Source organism: Fringilla coelebs, assembly GCF_963513975.1.
Source record: "Fringilla coelebs genome assembly, chromosome: 7".
NCBI classification, from domain to species: domain Eukaryota; kingdom Metazoa; phylum Chordata; class Aves; order Passeriformes; family Fringillidae; genus Fringilla; species Fringilla coelebs.
In genome coordinates this window covers 15,664,818-15,683,280 of record NC_140035.1, presented here as the reverse complement: position 1 = coordinate 15,683,280, position 18,463 = coordinate 15,664,818, and the positions used below count along the sequence as shown (strand labels likewise).

The 18,463-nt window shown below is 49.1% G+C and overlaps 1 protein-coding gene across 1 annotated transcript in view; it reads left to right on the top strand.

The window, feature by feature from the left end:
• Nucleotides 1-3,823: 3,823 nt before the first annotated feature.
• The window catches only part of CFAP65 (cilia and flagella associated protein 65), a gene marked incomplete at both ends in the record, with an annotated part of 37,493 nt that continues 22,853 nt past the window's right edge, over nucleotides 3,824-18,463 (top strand). The window contains 16 exons of the mRNA XM_084209790.1: nucleotides 3,824-3,892; nucleotides 4,182-4,336; nucleotides 5,001-5,103; nucleotides 6,524-6,690; nucleotides 7,774-7,973; nucleotides 8,651-8,796; nucleotides 9,904-10,126; nucleotides 10,442-10,707; nucleotides 11,927-12,127; nucleotides 12,543-12,896; nucleotides 13,611-13,748; nucleotides 14,624-14,869; nucleotides 15,287-15,511; nucleotides 15,743-15,895; nucleotides 17,154-17,319; nucleotides 17,877-18,005. Of these exons, the coding sequence (XP_084065916.1) occupies nucleotides 3,824-3,892; nucleotides 4,182-4,336; nucleotides 5,001-5,103; nucleotides 6,524-6,690; nucleotides 7,774-7,973; nucleotides 8,651-8,796; nucleotides 9,904-10,126; nucleotides 10,442-10,707; nucleotides 11,927-12,127; nucleotides 12,543-12,896; nucleotides 13,611-13,748; nucleotides 14,624-14,869; nucleotides 15,287-15,511; nucleotides 15,743-15,895; nucleotides 17,154-17,319; nucleotides 17,877-18,005 (2,941 nt within the window). The remainder of the gene's footprint in view (nucleotides 3,893-4,181; nucleotides 4,337-5,000; nucleotides 5,104-6,523; nucleotides 6,691-7,773; nucleotides 7,974-8,650; nucleotides 8,797-9,903; nucleotides 10,127-10,441; nucleotides 10,708-11,926; nucleotides 12,128-12,542; nucleotides 12,897-13,610; nucleotides 13,749-14,623; nucleotides 14,870-15,286; nucleotides 15,512-15,742; nucleotides 15,896-17,153; nucleotides 17,320-17,876; nucleotides 18,006-18,463) is intronic.

The following is an 18,463-nucleotide window of genomic DNA, read 5'->3' as shown; positions in this document are numbered from 1 at the left end:
AAGGCGAATGGAGCCAGCTGGGGAGAGGGGCCAGGCTGTGTTGTGGGGGTTCTCTTTGCTGGCAGACACAGACTGTGCCTGGAAGGAGCAGGGGGCTGCAGGGCACCTGCCACCCTTTAACTTATGTGTGTTTGGATCCTATTTAACTTGTAATTATTCCTCTGTGTGTATCTGGAGGAGTCCCCAGATCCCTCCCCTATAAAGCTATTATCTGGATGCCTGTGCTTTTCCTTAGGGGACAGGAAAATCCCCTGTCCTGCTACTGTGCTGTCCTACCAAGTCTCTGGGGAAAAAGGTGGGGAGAGCAAACTTGGACAGCTGGCAGGCTGCTGGAAGAGGGAGACCCAGACCCTTCTTTGACTGCACTGCCACTTCCTACACATCTGACAGCGCCTGGAGCAGCACATGCAGTGTGGTGCCAGCTTGTCCTTCCCCTTGGTGGCATGAAGAGCTGGGAAGGATGCCCAGGTTGCATGCCAGCCTGCCTTGCCTCCTCTCACACCAGTACATCCCTGGTAGGGTCTGTGCTTTGCAGGGAAAACTGTCCTGGGAAGCAAAGCTGATGCTGTTTTCCATGCTGCAATTAGCCTGCTTGTATTGGTGTGGCATTGTCCCAAATAAAAGGGGGGAAGGGAGGCAGGAAAGTGCTCAGGCTGTGAAGGCTCAGTGCTGTGGTGAGCTCCCCTTTCCCCATGGTGATGCTTAACCTCTCTAAGTTCTTTTCTGGGCTTGTTTCATTATGCTCTTGGGATCTTGCTCACTCTTGCTCACTCAGTCATTTCATGGGCTGAAATCAACCGTTGGTGGCAGGATGGTGACTGACACCCTCTACCACTTCCCTAGAAGCACTAGGGTTAAGCACTGACTCCGTGTAAGTGAGCAGGCTGCCCATGTCCTCACAGGATGCTGGAGGGTCCTGCAAGGCCCTATGGATCCCCCATGCTTCCTGTGCCTTACTGGGACTCCCCTTGGGCTGCTGAGGTGGCCGTGGAGGCAGGGGGGGCAGCCCTGCTTCACCCCTGCAGTGCACCAGGAGCTGCAGGGGTGGACAGGCTGGGCCGGGCTGGGTGACCCATCCTCAGACAGACCATGATGTCCCTCCTGTCCCACACCCTGCTGTCCTCTCCTCTCCCCGTCCCTGCCTGAGCGTGGCAGGGAGGGCTGTCTGCCCCGGGACTTGTGGTGGGGGTGGGAATTGCTGAAGCACAACAGCCCCTGTGGAATCCTGGCCATCTCTGGCAGTCAGTCAGTGACAAAGGGACAGGTAAGCGTTGGTGCGGGGCTGTCACACATCTCAAGGCTGGGAAAAGCCTGTCAGTGTCTGGGGGCAGCACCCTGGGCAGGGGGACAGATGCCATGGTTTTGGGACAGAGGGGTGGGCAGGGGAAGGAGGTGACAGGAGAGAGGAGCACGGAGACGGACGGACGGACGGACGGATGACGGTCCTGTGCGGGGTGACAGTGACCCACAGTGGCCGCTGGCAGCTCAGCAGTTTCCCCCTGGGCACATGGCATCCTCACTGCCCAGGTTCCCTCTCCCCAGGCAGTCCATCTCAAGACACGCAGGTGTCCAGACCCCTGGAATTGCCCCGTGGGGACCTCTGGTTCTGGGGAGGCTGCAGCCCTTGCTCCAAGGGGGTAGGTATGAGCTGGGGTAGCAGCAGGGGCCAGGAGCCTGCTGTGGGTGGTGTAACGTGTGGCAAGAGAGAAATAAATGTGGTGTAGGGGGGAAAATACAAAGGAGGGAGGGAGGGATGGGGAGGCATGAAAGGATGGTACCCAATTCCCTGCCATTGCCATGTGGAGACAACAAAGGAGGAGAGACCCATTGCTCCAGGAGAGCTGTGCCAGCTCCCAGCAAAAACAGGACTGGGCACAGAAATGCTGGCACCTGCCAGCCCATGGCTGCAGGAGCATCAGGGCCAAAGACATCTATCACCTGATGTGCAACCTGGCTCAGCAGGAGACCACAGGGAGTGCTACACGCTGGAGCAGGGCTGAAATGGGGGGACAGGAACAGTAGAGGCAGAGGGGAAAAGGCAAGAAGGAAAGCAACCAAAGTGCCAGGGAGGAGGAGGGGAGCTGAAGGCATGTCACAGGCTTAAAACGTTCACCTTGATGGGCCGTGACAGGTTTAATTTGCAGAGTACAATCATTAAAGTGATGGATGGGAGGCGTTCATCTCGCGCCTGCTGCACTCAGACCCACTGTGGCTGCAGGAGGGTTTGTTTTGTTGCTGTTATTTATGGGGTTGTTTCTGGAGGAGCCAGGCACTCGTCCAGAGTTAGGGGGACAAAGGAGGGACACAACTGACGCTGGAAGAGTTCGAGTGCTGATTTACAGCTGGGCTTCTTAGCTGGATGACTCATTTGTAAACACTGACAAATGCCATCAAAGCTGCATCTCCCTCCTGCCTCTGCCGGGCACCCTCCCTGTGCGGTTTGATGCAGCCAGCCCCACTCTCCACCACAGAGCTGCCTGCACACCCTGGAGGCACTATGTGTCCCTCCCCACCTGAAAAGTGAAGGTCCTGTCTCCTTGAGGGTCATGCAGGACACTGGGAAGATGTAGGACTGTCCCGTGGTGGTGGTGGTGCCCCATGAGAATGACACCTGGTGGGCTCATGCAGCCAGGGCTCTCACCCTCTGTGCCTTTGCTGGTCTTGGCCCCATAACTACTTTTGGCAATGATAACAACTTGTTACTTGTGTCACCAACGCTCCAAGGAGCTTAGGGTGACCTGGCCCCATTAAGGTGTCACTGCATCCCTATGAGAGCACCCTCCAGCCTGCTGCAGCCTGTGACCCCTTGCCACCCAACAATCCCTACACTGTCCCCACTCATCCATCCGATGCACTCACGGACTTCACGGCCCCTCTTTGCTGGCTCAGCTTTATGCCACCCCCGCCCCCCCCCCCACCCCCGCACTCATCCACAACACCTCTCACCCCATGCTCTCTCCTGCACCCCTTCATCCCTCCCTCTTCCACCCTCCCTCTTCCATCTCCTTGCCCCTGAACGTCCCATCTGCCCTTGACCTCTGTCTCCTCCCTGGACCCCTGAGAACCCCTCACGGCCTCCTTCATCCCCCCGTGCTCTCCCGACCCCCCTGCCCGCGCCCTCTCCCTGCCCCGCTCCCGTTCCAGCTCCCTGTCCCTGCGCGTCCCTCCGCCGCCCCCTGGCGGCCGCCTCTGCCCGCGCGGATTGACCCGAGCCGGCCGCCGTCGTCACTCCGAGAGCCGCTGCAACCGCGTCCCGTCTCCATGGCAACGCGGCCGGGGCGCACGGCGCTGAGCGGTCGGCACCGGCACCGGCACCGAGGTGCCCCGGGCTCCCGGTGCTTTAGGGAACCGGGCTGGGATCGAGGGAGCCGGCCCGGCCCGGGGGCGGTGGTGACTCGGGGCCCGGGCTTCTGCTCCGCTCCGGGGGCAAGCGGGGTCTTGATGGAGCGGGCGTGCCCCGGGGAGCCGGGCAGGCGCTCGCTGTGGGGAGCGGGGTCCTGCCGCACTCATCCACAGTCGGGGGCTCGAGGGAGCCAGGCGCAGAGCTGTACGGCTCTGTGGGCCGATAGCGGGCAGGGCAGCGCTAGGCAGCGCAGGGAGAGCCCTTCCGCAGGGGCTGGGCTGGGACCGCCGGCCCTGGGGACAGCCGTGCGCCCTGGAGCGGGCTGCAGCCAGCTGCCAGCTGGGCACACAGCGGGGGCTGTCCCCGGCGGGGAGGGGGCTCAGCGCCGCCAGGAGCCTGGGCAGGGCCCGGCTCTTGGCAGCAAAAGCTCTGTGGGCGCAGGAGCAGCGCGTGTGAGGACTTCTCCCTCTTGTTTCTCAGATGCTTGCTCGGGTGCACGACGAGCCCCAAAACTCTGACTCTTTTCGGAAGAGTGGCTATGACAGGAAGGTGAGCGGAGGAGCAAAGAGTGCTACTGACTTGGGTGGATTGTCTGGTAGGCAGGGAGAGGAGAAACAAAAAACCCGGCTTTCATCACACTTTTTAGTATCTGCTGTTTGGGCTGTGGCCAGGAGGTGTCCTCTCTGGAACCCGGAGCAGGGCTTTTGGAGACTCCTGGAGTTTTGCCGCGGGGTGGCTCCTCTCATCCATTGCCAGAGTCAGAAACCCTTAGCGTAGAGAAAGGGCTATTTGTTTGAGTGATTTCTCCTCCCTTCCTCCCAAACTCCTACTCCCTAAGGTGTCTTCAAGAGAGGCAAAGAAGAAGAAAGTCATATTCTGGGGCATTGAGGTGCCTGAAACACTCAGTTGGCATGACTGGAAACTTGGAAAAGAGGTGATCAAACATCTGACCTTGAAAAATGTTCATGGGAAAGCCCAGAAGCTGAGTTACAGGTGTGTGGGAAGTTTGTTTGTCCTTTGTACTCCTCACGCTCTCTCTGCATCCTCACTCCTGCCGTATCAGTCACATCTGCACCTTTTCTCAGATTCACCATCCCTCTCTCCCCCTGAGTGCTGTGCTGGAGACAATGGGTGCACCCTTATGTAGCAGGACAGAAACCTGCTAATTCAGAAACACAGGCCTTGCTCCTGGCAGAAATCTGTTAAATGAAATGCCTTGTTTTAAATTCTGTTTTGCTGATACTTCTGTCTGTGAGGCATTTCCAGTCTAGTGAGATTTTAATTGTGGATGTATGCCAGCCAGTCACTAGTGTGACCTAAAACCATTGCTCCCGGAGTCCCTCTGGGTGCTGAGCCATTCCAGCAGTCCTGTGACCCTCCCTGCTCTGAAACTCAAATGTGGCTGCCTCATACCATATGTCCTGAAAACATAGAACATTGTTCAAGGAAGGGGAGGTGCTTCGAGCTGGGAATAGGTTTTCAGGACACCTGGCTTCTGTCCCCCTCTACTGTTTTGCTGCCAGAGTACTCGTGGGGTCCAGTGTGTAAAGTGCTGCTAAATTGTGGGGTCTGGAGGTGTTGGTTATTTATTCTCTTTTCTGCTAACTTCAGCTGCCCACCCTCAGACAAAATCTCTTGTTTTGATTTTGTTGTCTAGAGCTCCTTCCACGCCATTCTTCCTCACTGGTTTCCCGCAGCCGATTACTCTGAACCCCGGAATGTCTGTAGCTCTGCCCGTCGTTTTCCGGCCCTGTGAAAAGGTAAAGCAGCAGCATCACAGCTGCCCTCAGTGCTCAGGCTGCATTCTAGGGGACAGCAGTGGGCCTCTGCCTCTCTTGTCCTTCCTGATTTGTTTTCACTTGAATGCCTGAGTCCTTGGGGAAATTCCAGCGTAGAAGGAGTGGGCAGAATGGCCTTCCTGATCTCTCCACATCTTCATTACCTGAGGGAGCCCTGATCCCTGACTTCTCTGCAGAGTTTGCCAGTAGTTATGAGAGGAATCCTCACAAAAAGTATTATTCCCAATTTTTCATGTACTACTTCTGCCTTTCAACTCAGTAAGTTAAAGTGCTTAAACTGTCCACACCTGGTTTGATCCCAAGAAAACACATCTGTGTGGTTTTAGTGCAGAACCTTGAGTTGGGGGGCTCACCTTCTGCCTTCCTACAGGAGATTCCAAAGCCTCCACATTCAAGGGCTACCAGTTTCCTACGGGATACGTCAGGGGCCACCCTTCTTTTGGATGGAGGGTGTTTCTATAAGCTTTATTTAAAACAGCAATGATTCTTTTTATCCAGACCCTTTTCTTATTTTTCAGATTGTTTGTAGTGTCTGTCTTGGCTCTGAGTGTTGATCTCTGGCTCTTGTCGATAGCTGTGTGTCTTTGATGTGTACCTCTGTCCTAGCCATAGAGCATGGTCATTGGACAGATTCCCAGTACCCTGCTCTCTTAGTATCATGATTTTCTGATGACTGTTCAGTGTTCCCTTTATGAAATAAGCTGCTGGCCTTGTTCCATTTTCAGTGAATAGTTTGTCTGCAGCACATCAATCCCTAAAACAGGAGGCTGTTTTTCTTAGAGCAAGGACTGTGTGTGCTGCAGTGTCTTTCCTTACCTGTATAAGTGTTACTCAGGAGGGTGACAAATGGGAAGCATAGAAAACACATATCTTTCAATTCCTTCTTTCTTGGCTTGCTAGCAGATGTTCTGAGGCTATTTCTACACAGAGCTGTCGATGCTGCATCTTTAAGTTGTGTCTTATCTGCTTGGATCTCTAGCTGACAAAGCATTTAATCAGAGTGATACTTCTGTGCTCGTGGAGCTCAAAGAAAAGCTGTACATGCTTCAGTTCAGCTGAATTTGGATCTTGAAAATACTGAAAGAAATCCATCTGCATTGAAACAAAGCGGGTGAAACCAATGTGGCCTTCAGCTGCTCTGAGGCTGTTTGTGTGTTCCCTGTCAGAGAAGTATGCCTGAGTGCCTTCCACACTGCCTGCTTTTTCTGAGTGATTCATATGCTCTCTGTCCTGCACAGAGGCCTCCATTGGTGCCTCTGTTGCCAACATTTTTCCCCCCAACATTTGCAGTGGTGAAAGAGACAGGTATTCATGGGTGGAGCTGCAGCACCTGTGAGGCGGAATCCATCTAACTGCTGTCTCCCTTTGCTTTTCTGTGCAGAGGGATTATGAAGACAGCATCCTCTTTATGAAAGCTGAGGGTGAGTTCTCTGTTACCCTGCATGCTATGCTTCCACGCGTCTGTCTGTCCATGCCGGCCGCTGTCCAGTTGCCTGTCTGTGCTACCCATGGTGCCACGGAGGCGGCGTTTCCTGTGTGCAACGTTGGGTGAGTGAGAGGTGGCTAAGCAGACACTCTTTCTGTTTTCTCAGGTATTTTGCCACTTTCTTGGACTCTCCAGTGAATTCAGCTCATTCCACTGTTTTTTAGTTCTGTTGGCTGCCTTAACAACAGGCAACTCTGCCTTCCCTAAGGTCTTGGCAGAAAAGGCAGCAGAATGGTAGTACAGGTCATTGTGGGCACATCTTGGCATCTCACATCTGTTTGTTGCCAGCATACGCTGAGAACCATTCATGCACAGGAGCTAGGTGGGGACAAGCACAGAACATCCCACATTCACTGAAGAGGCCTGGGCTTCCGTATAACGAAAGACAACCGGCCCAGCGTGAACAGGGAGAGATGAGCTACCAGCTGGAAACATTTTAGTCATTTAGGAGCAAGGATGCTCCCAGTTACCAAGGTTTGTCCTATTTTAATGAGGAAGGACAGTACTGTAGAAAGGAAGGCAGTGAAGTTCCCAGGCAAGGAGGAGGTGTACTCCAACCAAGTGATTCCAACCATTGCAAGTGTTTCTGTCTCCACTTGGAGAAATAATTTGCTACAAGTGATAGGCCCATGATGTTGGAGGATAAGGATGGTAAGCAGCACGCAGCTTAGATCAATAAAATAAAAAGAGCTGATGGCATACCATGTTCTTTGCAGAAATCAAACAAGCGAAGGGGGTTCTGGAAAATTGAGTAAGGTATTAGGGAAATGGCTCAATCCTCTTTTCTCACCTGAGCATATAACAGAGGAACAAATAGTCATGTAAATTAAGTAGTTACAAATTTAGATACAAGAAAAGCAAATATTTAATTGTGGAGCTGACTTGCTTGCTATCACCTTATGGTCATTAATAAAGTTCTTAGCTGTAATAACTAAGATTCTTTAAAGTGTGAACAGAGCAGAGATTAGAGACAAATTTCTTCACAGCATCACATATTTGTCCAGCTGCATTTGGGATTCTTCCATTCAGCACTGGTTGCTTCACATCCTAACTGAATAACCTATTGGGAAAGGCCCATCCTATGTATGATTGCACAGGCAACCAATGATCCATTGATCTGCTTAAAATGTCTCTCTTTTTCCTAGTGATCTCGTTGGCATCTTTTCCTGGGAGACATCAAGTCCTTTTTTCATGAATCCTGAGTGTGGCACACTGAACCCAGGTGCTAAGTGCTTGGTCAGGGTGATCTTCAGGCCAGAGGTGGCTGGGATGCATTATGGATCAGCAACGTGCTGGTTTGGAGATGAAGTGAAAGAAAAGAGGACAATCATGCTAAAAGCTCTGGGTGAGTCTTCCTTGCATTTAACACTCAAAGAAATGTGTATTACCCCTAGCTCTGGAATAGCATTCCGCAGGGATACATGGAGGGCCTGCACCCTGAGGCTCTGCCACACTTGGCTCAACCCAGTGATGAGCAAGTGAAGACCACAGTTTGAAAGTGGCCTGTGGAACTCTCTAGTGTACTTTTGCCAATTTGGAAGTGTTATCTGAAGAGACAGAGGGTCCAATATGCCCTGTGGTATGTTTTGGCCAAAACAGCATTTCTAAGGCCTGTTTGTGTTGACAGAGGGGAAGAAATGAGAGGAATTCACTGGAAAAAGCCTCCAAAAACTCCTGGCTTTGTCTGCACTCAGTGTCTCCTGTCTGTCCCTGCTAGACAGAGAAGCAGAGGGAAATTTCTAAAGCTTTCTGGATGCAAGCTAAAATAAGCAATGATTTCATTAGCAAGTCCATGCCTGAAGTGACTTGTATGGCCACTGACAAACAAAAAATGTGATTCTGAGTTAAGTAAATTAGGGCTAGAAGGGAGTTTATTTGGTTCAAAGCAGGGCCAACTTTGAAGGTAGATCTAACTTCAGAGTTATCTGAGGTTCTTCAGACCTTGTCCAGTTGAGTGTTGAATATTCAAGAGTAGGGGTTCCGCCTGTCTTTCCTAAGCCAGTATACTATTCTCTTTAACAGCCAAATACCCCTGCCTCTGTGTGAGCGTGACAGGAAAGAAGTCTGAAGGTGTACAATCTGAAAAGTTTCAAGATGTCCTGTATTTTGGATCAGTACCAGTGGGGGCAACTGTGGAGAAGTCTGTGGAAATCTTCAACATGTCTGTGGTATGGGGAGAGGGAGATTGACTTCTCGTGAGAAGCTGGCAAGCTGACACGTTTCCCTGGGATATGTGGTCATGTCTATCTCCCTTAATGCTGTGAAAATAACCTGTTAAGTGTGAATGTGAATGAAGCAGAGGTGATGAGCCCTCCCCTACCAGCCATGCCATTCACCCTTGCCTCCCAGCTACAGTGCTAGCAACTTTGCCATTTGCAGCGTGGTATTGCAGTTTCCCCCTGCTTCCCTTCTGTGCTTGGTCCAGATCACCACGTCCTTTGCACCCTGCAGCTCTCCTGCCCGCCCTGGACAAGTCCATCAATCCTGTGTGGCAGTTGTGTCAGTCTCAAATTGGTGTGTGTGTGTGTCCCAGGCAACTGATGGATCTTCCGCTGCCCTCTGTGGAATGCAGCTTTGTCAATTGTTCAAAAAGTCAAATGGATTTGAGCACCTTGTTACCTGTGCCAGCTCAGCCCTTCCCAGCCTCTTAAGTGATGGATGTACTCAGAGACTGCTGACATAGATGACAGCAGTGCTGATTCCTCCACAGGCCCTGCAGCTTGGGAGTGGGAAAGGCACATTCCTTTTTGTACTGTTATTATTCACACTGCAGGGGTGCTCAGCATTGCCAGGCAAGGATCTGGACAGTTTTTTAAAGGGTCTTCAGTAAGGTGTCAGAGCACCAGCTTTGTTTTTTTGGGAAAAGAAGACCCACAAACAACGTGGAACTGTGGATAGAGGGAAATAAGTTACCTACCTGCATGTTCTCCTGGTTACAGCAGTCATTTATACTATTTTGGCCCCTAGGGACACCTTGAGCCATCTTTCTACCTACCAGAGGGGCACTCCAGCCCCAGAGATCACCGGGAGTTTTGCTGCAGCTTGCTGATTTCTGAGCATGTTGAGGGAGCTTGAGTTGCTTGAGTTGCCACCCGTTCTCCATCAGAACAAAATGGCAGAGGTTTGCTGCACAGTGGTTCTGTGGTGGCCTTGGTCTTCTTGGTGGTGTTCAGCACTGCTGAAAACTGCAGTTCTTACCTGATTAGTGTCCTTCATTCAGAGCCATCCTGGCTCATGTTGGCTCCTTTGTTAACCTGTTTCTTTTCTACTTGTAGGTTGATGCGCCTTGTACAATAGAACGAGCAGAAGACCCTCTGCTTTGTGGTTATGTTTTCTCCTGTAATGTGTTCAGTGATGTTGTCCCTTCCAAAGGGAAACTGGTCTTTTGTGTACGGTTTCAGCCCGAAGTAGTAGGAGAGCACAGTACTGACTATTTCACTGTCACATCTGCTGGATGCCACTTGAAGACTGTTCTCAAAGTGGTTGGCTCATGTAAAGGTACCGAAACCTTTCCTGTTTCTCCCTGTCAGCTTCTCTGGAGGGAAAAGGTTAGTGGTTGGGGAAGGACTTGAAGTTATCATAGCCTGAAGTCGCAGACTAAACTCCTGCTGGGATCTGGCTGTCCCTGGTGTACCGTTTGGGACTTATACTTGCTTGACTGTTTTAAGTGAATGTCCAACCGTTTGCTAGGACCAGTAGGTTTGCTGAAGAGTTTAATCTGTTTGGGAATGTCAGTTCAGTGTGGCAGTCTTGTGACATGTTGGAAAAAACAGCTATGACAGGTCCAGGATCTTTTCTTGCATGTTGTGCTAGGTCCTTCCGTGTCCCTGCACCAGAATTCTGTGGACTTTGACTGGATCAATCTTGGAGAAAGTTTGATACGGACACTGAAAATCAGCAACACGTCAGATGTCCCGGCCTTTTATCAGTTTGATATTGATTGCGAGGGGAGCGTCTTCTCCTTGGATCGCCCCTGCGGAGTGTTGGAGGGCACAACAACACTAGCACTGAAGGTGACCTTCCGACCTACGCACCCCATGAACTACCACCGCAGAGTTGCGTGCCTCGTCCACCACCAGGTATGGGAGGCAAAGGGTAGTTTGATTGCTGTGATTCTTTAGAGGGACCTTCAGTGTAATCCAACAGCACTGGCCCGTCTCAGTAGTCCCTGCAAATCTCTTCCGACAGCGTTTTCATTGATAGCTATCATAGAATCGTTAAGATTGGAAAAGATCTCTAAGGTCATTGAGTCCAACCATTAACCCAGCACTGCCAAGTCCACCACTAACCATGTCCCCAAGTTCCACATCTGCATGTCTTTTAAATACCTCCAGGGATGATGATTCAACAACATCCCTGGGCAGCCTGGGGTGACAACCATTTTGGTGAACAAATTTTTCCCATTATCCAATCTAACCACTGCCCAAACACAACTTGAAGTCATTTCCTCTTGTCCTATCACTTCTTACCTGAGAGAAGAGACCAGCCCCTACCCAGGTACACCCCCCTTTCAGGTAGTTGTAGAGAACAATAAAATTGCCCCTGAGCCTTTTTTTTTCCAGGCTAAACACCTCCAGCTCCCTCTGCCATTCCTCATGAGACTTGTGCTCCAGACCCCTCACCAGCTTCATTGCCCTTCTCTGGACACACTCCAGCTCCTCAGTGTTGTTCTTGTACTGAGGGGTGCAAAGTTGAACATAGTAGTCAAGACACAGTCTCACAACTGCTGAGTACAGGGGGACAATCACTGCTCTGGTCCTGCTTGCCACACAGTTTTTGATACAAGTCAGGATGCCCTTGACCTTCTTGCCCACCCAGGCACACACTAGCTCATGTTCAGCTATTGTCAGCCATCACCCACAGGTGCTTTTCTGATGAGCACCTTTCCAACCACACTGCCCCGAGCTTGTAATGCTGCCTGGGGTTATTGTGACCCAGGCGCAGGACCTGGACTCTTGTTAGGCAGAATCCCCATGGTGCAGGTTCCTGTCAGCAATAGAATGTGGGCAGTCAGTAATGCCTGCAGATAGGGTGAGGTGCATCCTCTGTGGCTCTTGTCTGCTTAGGTCTCTCTCCTAACTTTAGCTGCATGGCTGTGCACTTGAGTGCCTTCAATTTTAAGACCAGTTTCAAGAAAGTTCTTGTCTCACATTGAGACATAAAGTAAATGGCAGCCCAAAACTGCAGATGCTAAGCCTTTACCAGCATGGTTTTGGAAGTGAGATACTGGTATGGTGAAACTCTCAAAGCAATGACATGACAGTTTATTTCTAATTATCCTGTCTTGTGTTTTCCCAGGAACCCCTGTATGTGGACTTTTTTGGTACCTGCCATTCAGACACAGCTAAGCCACCCACCCTTCAGAAAAGACACCTCTCCTGGTACCGAACCAACATGGTGAGGGGACTGACCTTCTACCCCCCTGATATCCTGAGTGAAATGCTGAAGAATGGGAAGTTGCAGATGGATGAAGACGGAGCCCTCATGCTGCCCCCTGAGGTATCAGCTGCTCTCCCTGGAATCTAAGACACTTTCAGCTCTTCTCTATATATGCTGGGTATCTGTTGTACAGAAGACATATCTGGAAGGGCTTGCAAGTGCCAGACTGATTTCTTTAGTATTTCTGCTGTTGATGTTCCCAGTGCACACCAACACTATCTTTATTTGCTGGCTTTTACCCTAGCTCAGCTTCTTTCTGGCTTTAACTCAATCATGGGGCCATTTTTTCCTTCCTCTTTAGTTTCAGATTGAGGCTTACAAACAGAATCCTCCTTGAAGCCTAGACTTTGAGCTGTCCTAGGAACTCTTGCTGAAGTGCGTCCTGCATGCCCTCTTGCTCATGAAGGCAGTCAGCACCTGGTGTCTCCCACAGTCACACTTTCCCTACTCACACTGAGATATTTCCATCCTGTAGATTTCTGAGGACCAGCCGCCCAAGGAGTACTTTGAACCCAATGGCATGGCTGAATATTTCTCCAGTGAAAGCAGCGACCTGGCCTTGTTTCCTGCTCATGTTAGTGTCAGCCCCAGGGAGTATGATTTTGGATGCTGCGTGCCACCACACAAATCTCTGTCTCTCTGTGTGACCAACCACACCAAAGGAAATATCACTGTTGCCTGGACTCCAAACCATGGCAGTGCCTTCCATGTGCGCCCTGAAATCTGTGACGTGCCACCATTGAAGTCTTCAACCTTCCATGTCTTTTGCAGGCCCACTCAGGTCAACAGTCTTTATGCAGCAGAGCTGGAAGGTTTTGCTGTTTATAAGGTTAGTAGGATTTACTAAGACTAGAGATGACCTAGCAAGCAACTTCTTGCAGAATAAAGTATTTCAGGGGAGTTAAAATTCAGTTTAAACCCTTTAAAACTAGCACCTCTATTAACTCTTTGGGCCACTGCTTGATACACTGTTGGGTTAAAGTTTCTCTTTCACTGGTATCCTGGCAGAGGAATGACAGAACAAGTCACAGCTCATGCATGTGCACTGGTAGACTTGCTCTTACCCCTAAGAAACATGACGCATGGTACACTGAAGGAGGAATTACTATGACTTACTGCACTATTAGTGTAGATGTGAGCCTGCACAAGAATGGATATTGTGGCCTGGGTGATGGGCAAGAACTTGGTCTTTGTGTCTGTCCCTCCACAAATAAAACTGCTGAGAGCACTCTCTCTTCTCCCAAGTGACATGGGATTCATGTTACATGAGTTTGCAGTTACAGGAAGTTTAGCACCCAGAAATGTCCTATAAGTGAAACTTAGCATTTGCCAGTCTCTCCCTCTGTTTCTCATCTAGCACTGGTCAGTCCTTCTTCCCTGAAAATGTCAATTCCTTAGCCCCAGGGATGTCACTGAACAAGCAGCTGCTTGAGGTAGTCTGTGCACATGGTATCTTTCAACTCAGATTAATCTGTGATTCTGGGAAGGCACCTTGCCACACTCCCTTCCTGCACACAATGTGTTGTCTCTTGTGTGTCTGCAGGTGATGAGACACTACAACAACATTGAGAATGATGCCACCATCTGTCCATCATGGTGCCTGACTGTGAGGCTGAGAGCACACACATATGAAGCAAAACTGGAGCACATCATTCCACAGTACATCCTGGATGTCCCCAAAGTGTGTAACTGATTGACCTTTGGATCTTTGCAGAGACACTCAATGTTCGGAATTCTTTACTTTGTCTCCCATTGTACTGAGATGTGTCTGGTGCTTTCTGATGGTGTGGAGGCTCCTGCTGTGGTACAATAGTAGTACAATACTGGTACAATAGTTTCTCCTGCATTAGCTTCCCAATCTCCACCATGTCAGCTGTACTAACCATCTCATTAGTTCTGAGAGAAAAGCTGTTGGGATCACCTTCTTTTCTGTTTAGGTGGACATAGGCACTAACAAGGGGAGCCCAGGAGCCTCAAAAACTGCATGCACTTGGGCAAACAGAATCCTCACGAAAGAGAAGTGGTTATAAGATAGAGAGGAAGGCTCTCTCTCTCTCTCCCTGCTGTTTCTGTAGCACAGTAAGGTATTTTTCCTATGAGGTTAAGGGAGATCTGATCCTAAGACATAAGAATAGTCCTGAGAACCTCTTATGAAATCTCTTCAACTAATCTAGGCCATGCAGCCTTTATTTGATTTGCATGAAGTGGAGCAAATTCTAGCCTGCTGGAATTCTTCATCCAGGATGTCACTATCCATGCAGAAACTGCAGGCACCAGCAAGCAGCTCTCTTACTGGATGGGCATAAAGCATGGCATGGTGGAAGATAGGTTCACCAGTACCATGAACCCACGAGGGCTACTATGGTAAGGGAAAAGACCGTAATTTGTTTACCCTTAGGTGGCTTAATTTCTTTCCTTGAAAAGAAGCAGTTAGAAAGTTCTCCATAGACTCAGGATAGTGCTTATTGGAACCTGGAATTTAATAGAGTGAAAACTTTTTCTTTAAGCTGGTTTTAAAACCCAGTGAAAGCAACCCTTTTTGTTTGTCTCCACCAGACTTTTCCTCCTGTGGTTTGTGACACTGATACCTACTGCAGTGTGCTGTTGTCCAACACAAGCACCTCTTTGATAACCTTCAGTGTGAACCAAACTGCCTGTCCCTCTGTTTTGGTCAAGCCCAGCTTAGGACACATCATTCCAGGAGGCCACCAGATTTTCTTTCTCTCCACTCACCCAGTTGACACAGTCTTGCAGAAGCATGTTCTGCCTTTGGAGCTGAACTCTTATCCTGCATACACCAAGGTAAGGAGAGGGAAGTGGAAGATGGTCAGCAAAGTTTTGTTCCCTTGTAGTCTTCCCTTTTCCCAGTAACTTGCACTGGGATGCTTATTACATATAATGGTTAGTTTAGATTTTTCTCTTTGGAAATAGGAATGAAAGAATATTTTCAAAATTTAATATGGAGTCAACATTGCAGAAAAAAGGCCTTTGTGGTGCCAAACATCCTGTACCCCTTGTTCCTTGCATTTCCATCTCTTGGAATACACTGTATTATGCTGAGGCCCTGACTTGATAGTACAGCCTAAAGCCCTCCCCTCCTTATTGAGATTCAGATTTTTCTGGCTTCTCTCTCGGAAGGAGCAACATCTTTGTAAGGTTCCTCCAGAGGTAGCTGAGACTTCTAGCTAATGTCTGTTACTTTTTCTCTTAATTGCACAGGAGATTGTTCTCCAGAGTTGTGGGCAGTCCCTTCTTTTGCTCTTGGAAGGTGATGGAATTCTCTACTTCAAGCCTCTCCAAATAGGGACCTCCTCTACACGAATGTACACCATTAAAAACTGCACAAGGCTACCCATGGTTTTCACATGGCGGATCCGTCAGTCGGACAGGAAGATCCTGTCTGTCAGCCCCACTGCAGGGATCCTCCAGCCCTATGAAGCCATGGTAAGTTCAAATTCTACCAAAGTTATAGTTTGCTCTCTACAACACAACCTCAGCCTGGCTTTGAATACCTGGATGTTCATTCCCAGTGTGAATCTTTGATGCAGATGGAGGTGGTGTGTCTGTAGAGAACTAGGTTAGCTACAATGGACTGTACATTAAATGCAATTGTTGTATTTGGGTTTATCTCTGGACTGGAGCTCCTGTGGGCACTCTTCCCTCTTGTGATTGCAGGCTCAGGCATGGACTTTTACTCCTGACATGGAAATCAAGTATGTGCTACGAGCTATGGTGTTTGTGAAGTGGAAAGGCCCAGAGCCCGTGTCTCCCAAAGATGTCCATTATGTCTTACGGGTCATTGGAGAAGGGGCACTGGGCACCATCAGGGTAAGGAACAGGGGCCCCCTGAGTACTAGTAGGGGGGACCAGGGTGGGATGGGGGTCTTGGACTTTGCCTTTTTGCACAATCTGTACTGGAGGCAGCCAATAAGGATTCACAGCAAAATTCCCAGACACTGTTTTCAGTGTAAATGACAGTACTCATTCTAGTGGCCTAATGGCAACATGTTGTAAATGTCCTGCCAGTTTAAATACAACCTTAACAAATCCTCTGTGATTTCTCTGTTCCAGACTAAACCAAGCAAGCCATTTGGCTCCTTGGGAATCAGGGGTCTCTCCTTTCATTCTGTCTGTTCTCCTTCTCCATTTGTTTTGCTGTTAGTCTGATTTCTAAGTGTAGAGGACCTTTTAAAGTGGTATAGCCAGTACACCTCCATGTGGCTTTCCTCCTGTTATCTGCAGGTCTGTGCAGCCACTTTCATTTTTAGTCAGGTTTCTTAACGAACCAGAGGTAAATCAAATAATACTTTGAAAGTCATTGCCCAGTGTCAGTCATGTTGATTGATGGGTGATAATGTCTTCGAGGTATGTAGTCATTATAAATTGTATGTGAGTGCACAACTAGCCAAAAGAGAGGGGCGCTCTTTAAGCAGTCACAAAAGGGCCAGCAAAAATCTCTCAGCCTTGACTCAAGGCAGCTGGCAAGCTGGCGTTCTCACAGCCCTGAATACGCTACATCCTACCCAGCAAACAGCCTAAAAAACAGTAGGAGAAAGCATTTAGTGGAGGGATTGAATCCCTCACAGACTTGTTCCACATTTTATTGTGCTGCAACCTGAAAGGAGTTTGTAGCAAAGTGGGTGTTGGTCTCTTCTCCTGAGTAATAAGCACTAAGGCAAGAGTAAATGGCTTAAAATTTTACCAGGGGAGGTTTAGATTGAATGCTTGGAAAAATTTCTTCAGGAAAGGGGTTGTCACTCATTGGAATGGGCTGCCCAATGAAGTAGTTGAGTCATCATTCTTGGAAGTATTTAAAAGACATGTACATGTGGTACTCAGGGACATGGTTTAGTGGTGTCATTGATGTGTCAATGGTTGGACTCAATGCTCTTAGAGACCTTTTCTGACCTTAACAATTCCATCTCCCAGGGCATGCCAAGTCCTACACAAAGCAGGGAGTCCTTTGCACTGCACTGTATGTGCCATGTGCCAAGGGATCAGCATGTGGTGAGATAAGTGGTGGCTACACTCAACCATTATGCTTGACATGTTAAAGTGACCTCAGCATGGTGGGTTTGTATTCCAGGCACAAAAGGACTATCTGGACTTTGGAAATGTTATAGTTGGTGATCAAAAAAGCTACAGCATTGCACTGCTAAATGATGGGATCTGTACTCTGAATTACACCCTCAGCGTGGAACAACTCTTCACAGGGCCCCATGACCCTGAGGAGGTCCGCAACGATCTGCTGGGTACTGTAAAGGAATTAACATGGGACAGGACCTTAGTTTTCCCCTCTTTTCTCCAAAACCAATTTAGAATTAACTTGGAGGTTGGACTGCTTGCTGGTTGGCTTGCACTGATTCTCTCAAACCTTAAGTTGTCTGCCCCTTTGTATAGGACACGGCTTTTCTATCTTGCTGGAAAAAGCACAATCCAGAGTCTGACAATTGAAGTTAGACCAATCTGGACCTTGAAATAAGATACAATTTCCCAGCAGAGGAGGAAGTTAAATAAAGGACCTTACCAGAAGAAATGTTGGAGCTCAGCTCTTAGCTGCCTTTCTAGAGACCTCCAGTTGGGAAGTTCCTTGCTCTTTGCTGGCCAGAGGCAATCTGGGTACTCCCAATGAGCTGCCTGCTGTTGTAGTCTGGGAATCCAAAGTTCAGCACTTGAAGCTAATCCTAACTATTAGGCAAGGGGTGGCAGTGGCTAGAGTGCAGGTAGAGTTAGGGATCTGTGTGCCACAACATGTGTGGTGTCAGAGACCGTAATGCCAAGAGCTCATACCACCTCTTGTATCCTACAGCTCTAGAGCTGGAACACTCCAGAGGAACAATTCCTGCAAGATCAAAAACTTTTGTCCAAATAAAAGTAAGGCCAGCCCGTCGGCTGCATTACACCTGGAAAATCAGATATGATATTTGCATACCCAGAGGTGAGATGGATGTTTTGGGGTGTTCAGAGGTGGGGGACAGTGTTCGTAAAAGAAGAGACTAGCAAGACAAGGAGTTTTCAGCTTGGAAGGTGAAAAATGTAATGTCATATGAATGAAAGGGGAACACAAGATATAAATTACTCTTTATGATTTTTCAATGTGAAAACAAGGGGTGCGTCATAAAAATGTTTAGGCTGTAGGTTTAAATCAAAAGAAATTTTTCTCACATAGTGCAAAACTAAATTGTGTAAATGCACTGTTGAAAAGGGTCACATTCATAGTCTTTTGGTGATGTCTAAATGCAGAAGTCAAGGTACACCTAGAAGTCAGTGGTTTAGGGGTTTTGAGAAGCTGCCAAACAAAAGACTATGTACAATGCCCATTCTTTCATTGTTCTTGGTAGGGCCTCTTTGCTGCAGTCAAAATTACCCCGGCAGCAGCCCCTTAATGGTACATGA